Here is a 5411-nt window from a genome sequence, read left to right as displayed (position 1 = left end):
ATCCCCAGGACGTCTGTTAAAATAGAAGAGTAAGGAATGTCAGGGACCTTCTGAATTGGCACAGGCACTCAGCCAGGCAGCAACATTTTGAATGCAGTCACTTGACAGACCATCGATAGCACTGTATACAGTGTGAGCAATGCAGATGAAGCAGAGTCCGGGCTTATTGCAATATTGATCCCTCATGCTGTAGTGATCAGAAGGAAGAATTCATTGATGGGGTCAGAGGGGTCATGAGGAAGTGTAGTGTTTTGAACAAGCTCCTCAGTACATTTGATATTTGATCTCCAGTTTGATTGTTTTTGCATTGTCAAGAGGTTAACCTGTAAGTAAGCATTTCAATGCACCGTGTACTACACGTATATCATCTGTATATAACTAATAAAAAAACTTGAACTTCATCCTTTGGCATTTGATCAAACTCTGCTTTTCTCTGCCCTGACAGGCCCCAGTTGATGGATTCTGACATGGACTATGAGAGGCCAAACGTTGAGACTATCAAATGTGTGGTGGTAGGGGACAACGCTGTTGGGAAGACCCGCCTTATCTGTGCCCGGGCCTGTAATGCAACACTGACTCAGTACCAATTGCTTGCTACGCATGTACCCACTGTCTGGGCCATAGACCAGTACAGAGTTTGCCAGGAAGTGAGTTGTGGAGTAATCTTTTTTGATTGTTATTTAATGAAAATCTTTATCTATTTGTCTGTTTTTTATAACATGTCTATGTTTTAGATAATGAACTTGCTGAGGAAAGGTGCAGCTGCATAGAGTCTGAAATTAAGTGTTTGATCCACCAGCCAACTTGACAGTGAAGGAAAATAATACTGAAATCCTCTATTTTAAGTGCTGCAGTTGTGTAAAACCTTGTTGCACTTTGATTAACCTGCAACACACAATGTTTACCTTGGACTTAGCGCATTAGACTGGTGATCAGGTGTTAGTTTCACACCCTGCTGTTGGTAATGTACATGGATGTCATGGGTGTGTCTCTCTGGTCAGGTTCTGGAGCGATCTAGGGATGTGGTGGATGAGGTCAGCGTGTCGTTGCGACTCTGGGACACGTTCGGGGACCATCACAAGGACCGACGCTTTGCATATGGAAGGTGAGATCAGCTGACCTCGTTGTTCACTCATACGAATCATGGAACTGGTGCAGTGTAAACCTAGTGGACATTTCCTCTCTGTCCCTCCCGTAACCCCACTCATCACTTGCAGGTCGGATGTGGTGGTTCTATGTTTCTCCATCGCCAACCCCAACTCCCTGTACCATGTAAAGACCATGTGGTACCCTGAGATCAAGCACTTCTGCCCCCGGGCTCCAGTCATCTTGGTGGGCTGCCAGCTGGACCTGCGCTATGCTGACCTGGAGGCAGTCAACAGGGCACGACGGCCACTAGCAAGGTGCCCTACATTCAACTACTAAGTCCAGTGGTTTCAATCTCAAACAGTGCTTTTCAACTCAAGCATCTCAATTGAAATCTGATAGCTTGTGACTTATATATTGATTGTGTCACCATTAGAAATGTAGGGTCCACATTTTACTAAGATTTGTAAACGATATACACTGTTATTTACCCTCAGGTTGATGCTGCTCTGAATCTTGTTAATTTTTGGCCTTTTTATGGTCATCTTTCAGACCGATTAAATCCAATGAGATTTTGCCTCCAGAGAAGGGCCATGAGGTGGCCAAAGAGCTGGGAGTGCCATACTACGAGACCAGTGTTGTGGCTCAGTTTGGAGTAAAGGATGTATTTGATAATGCCATCCGAGCTGCCCTAATCTCACGGCGCCACCTGCAGTTCTGGAAGTCTCACCTGCGCAATGTGCAGCGGCCCCTCCTCCAGGCCCCCTTCCTGCCTCCCAAACCCCCTCCCATCATCACTGTACCACCTCCCCCACCACCACTGAGGAGCATCCTGGCCGTCTTCTAGAGGACCCCCTGTGTTCCGATGTCATCCTGGTCCTACAGGAGAAGCAGAGAATCTTCGCTCACAAGATCTACTTGGCCACGTCCTCCTCCAAGTTCTATGACCTCTTCATCCTGGATGCCCGACCTGAGGAGTCTGAGCGGCCCACGCGCGCCACCGCTCTGTCTGGCCGCGAGATGCTGATGCGTGCTGCAAGCTTCGATGTGTGTGAGAGCACTGACGAGGGCGACAGGGCCAACCTGCGGGCCTGCACCAGTGATGGAACCCTGAGAGACTCTGAGGGAGGGGCAGACTGCTGTCTACCTTGAGCAGAGCTTTTGTCAGCATCCAGGAGGAGCTGGTGGATGACCCAGTGACCTACAACCCCAGGCCTATGACCGTGGTGTACATGGACCAGTCCATGCAGCTGGGGCCCTTCCGTGCTGTGCTGCGATACCTGTACACAGGCCAGCTGGACGAGCACGAGAAGGAGCTGATGCACATTGCACACATTGCTGAGCTGCTGGAGGTCTTTGACCTGCGCATGATGGTGGCCAATATTCTTAACAACGAGGCCTTCATGAACCAGGAAATCACCAAAGCCTTCCATGTACGACGAACCAACAGAGTCAAAGACTGCCTGGCCAAAGGCACCTTCTCTGGTGAGAGCACATCATGTCACTCTGAGAGATTTTGTACACTCTGTGCTAAGTGTTTCCGCTCTGGGATACAGAGATCTGGAGATGGGAAAGAACATGCTTTTCAAAAACAGGATCAACCTTTGACAGGACTTAATAAATAATAGAGGAAGAAGAAGGTAATGGCAGTATGATTTCTCTTTGTGTTTCAGATGTAGCGTTCAAGCTGGATGATGGAACTATCATGGCCCATAAGCCCCTGCTCATCTCCAGCTGTGACTGGATGGCAGCTATGTTTGGGGGGCCCTTTGTGGAGAGCTGCACCAAAGAGGTAAGACAATCCTTTTCACCCTCTCACTGGAGCTACAGTGTGTTCCACTGTTTTCTTTTCTTAAACCTTGGTCTTGATCATGTGCACAATATCAAGACCTACTGCAAGTCCCCTAAATAACCAGATAAACACACATTACAATAAAATTCACTAGTGACTAGGGAAGGAAAACCTGATGTTGATCTGTGCCTGTTGTCTCAGGTGCTGTTTCCCAACACAACTCGCAGCTGTATGAGGGCTGTGCTGGAGTACCTCTACACTGGGCACTTCTGTTCCCGCACTGACCTGGATGCCATGGAGCTCATTGTTCTCGCCAACCGTCTTTGCCTCCCACACCTGGTTGCACTTACAGGTCTCTAGTTGTTTTTGCGCACACCCTCTTAAACAAAGCCACATCTGTTGGCAAGACCTGCACTCACTTTGTAGACACACAGAGTATAACATGCACTTACTCTCTCTTCTCATCAAAAAGTGTCTATTAGGCTAGTATGCGTGTTCAGAGAGCTCTGTTCCTAATATTTCTGTTACTTGGCATAAGTCTGTTGTGAGATAGATTTGGCAATATAATTCTGTTGATCTAGGTGATCTCATGTGTGTTATGCCTCTGTTACAGAACTCTACACAGTGACAGTATTAATGGAGGCTGCTATGATGGGGGCTGATATTGATGGAGATGTGCTGGTGTACCTGGAGATGGCTCAGGTAAGATTGTTCATTGTTGCAATTATATAGGTGTATATATACTTAATACTGTTTTTCTCCAATCTCACAAGATTTTCTAATGATAATTTTTTAAACAAATGTTGCACTTTTAAATGTAAATTCATCATGTGCCGGAATAAGGTCTTCTATAATGTCTTGTCTCTCTGGCAGTTCCACTGTGCCCAACAGCTAAGTGGCTGGTGCCTTCACCACATCTGCACCAACTATAATAGTGTGTGTCGCAAGTTTCCTCGAGACATGAAGGCCAAATCTACAAGTAACGCAAATACTAGCTAAAGATATGTGCATGAAACTACAACTTTCATTTAAATCTCCCATTGACATCAATGCAGGATATTTTGAGAAGTTATCATTATCTTAATCATTTGTGTCTGCATTTAATCTTGCTAACGTTGTGGCGCCATGCCTCTTGCAGACAACCAGGACTACTTTGAGAAGCACCGCTGGCCACCAGTGTGGTTCCTGAAGGAGGACGACCACTATCAAAGAGCACGAAAGGAGCGGGACAAGGAGGACTTCCTGTACCAGAGGAGGCAGTGTAAACGCAAGTGGCTCTTCTGGAACCTTCCTTCTTCTCCCTCTGCCAACTCTTCCTCTTCTGGTTCCAATGCTGTCATCTGATTGGCTCTCAGGGTACAGGCAAGGCCCACTGTGGGGATGATTTGGGAAAGTGGAGCATCAGCACTGTTGGCCAGACACTAGGCCCCCTCATTAAGGCCCTCCCGCCCTCCTTCATTTCTCTTTTTGCATCTGCAGCCAAGCTATACTCTCCCGGGTTTGCAGGGTCAGCTAAATCAAATAATGAATGAAATGAGCCTCTTTTGCTTTTTGTGTTAGCATATTCTGTCACATTGCAGTGCAGGGACCATGAAGCTAAAACCTTAAAGCTCAGTGACTTCAACCTTATGAACAAGGCAAGGTAAATGCAGGTGACTACTCAATATGGTGTTGATATTCCTGCATACACCACCAGGAGGAGAACTCAGAAAGTTATGAGAGGGATTTGCATCAGGTTACAGAACTGTGATCCTAAGCTCATGATAACCATTGACTGACTTGAATTGACAACCAAGTGCTTATCAGCTGCAACAGACAAATAGCAAAGACCAATGACCAGCAAACCAACACAGAAATTAAGTCTCAGTGATACAACACTTTGCCCTTAAGTGTTTGTACAATCTACCAAACCAGGATGTGTACAGTACAATTATAACCACTCCTCAAGCAGAAATATCAACAAAATGCATTACGTCTACATTACGATTAATCTATTAATGTCATGTAGGACATCGTCTTAGACCATCTTCCTATTGGAAACCACTTTCTGTACAGAATTATGTTTTAAATAGTGGCGGTTTGACGCCTTTACAGTTGTTGCATATTTGAATGTTTGTATACAACTTGCACAGCTGACGTTGTTATGAGTGTATACATGACCAGTGTTCTTGTGACGCAGGGGTTAAAGTGCTCTGTCACTACGACGGGTTTCTGTCATATGGATGACTCATGAGGTTTGATAAATGTATATGTATAGTACCAGTCAAAAGTTTGGACACCTACTCATTCCTGGGTTTTTCTTTATTTTTACTATTTTCTACATTGTAGAATAATAGTGAAGGCATCAAAACTATGAAATGGCACATATGGAATCATGTAGTAACCAAAAAAGTGTTAAATAAATCAAAATATATTTGTCACGTGTGCACCCTCTCCGGCCTCTAGGTCCCCAGGCTGCTCATTATGGCGCATACCGGTCACCAGCATTACGCGCATAATGACACTCACCTAGACTCCATCACCTTCTTGATTA

General features: G+C 45.6%; 1 protein-coding gene across 1 annotated transcript; it reads left to right on the top strand.

Moving 5' to 3' along the window:
• The first annotated feature begins 454 nt into the window (after nucleotides 1-454).
• On the top strand, nucleotides 455-5166 carry LOC112263991 (rho-related BTB domain-containing protein 2-like). The gene is given in 11 exon segments (XM_024440606.2): nucleotides 455-647; nucleotides 1002-1105; nucleotides 1218-1403; nucleotides 1639-1889; nucleotides 1892-2215; nucleotides 2218-2571; nucleotides 2760-2878; nucleotides 3080-3230; nucleotides 3492-3580; nucleotides 3752-3857; nucleotides 4017-5166. Coding segments are annotated over 11 exon segments (2082 nt in total). The 5' UTR covers nucleotide 455; the 3' UTR covers nucleotides 4223-5166.
• Nucleotides 5167-5411: the final 245 nt, after the last annotated feature.

The sequence above is a fragment of the Oncorhynchus tshawytscha genome, linkage group LG12 (assembly GCF_018296145.1).
Source record: "Oncorhynchus tshawytscha isolate Ot180627B linkage group LG12, Otsh_v2.0, whole genome shotgun sequence".
Lineage (NCBI taxonomy): Eukaryota > Metazoa > Chordata > Actinopteri > Salmoniformes > Salmonidae > Oncorhynchus > Oncorhynchus tshawytscha.
This window is presented reverse-complemented; position numbering and strand designations above follow the sequence as displayed.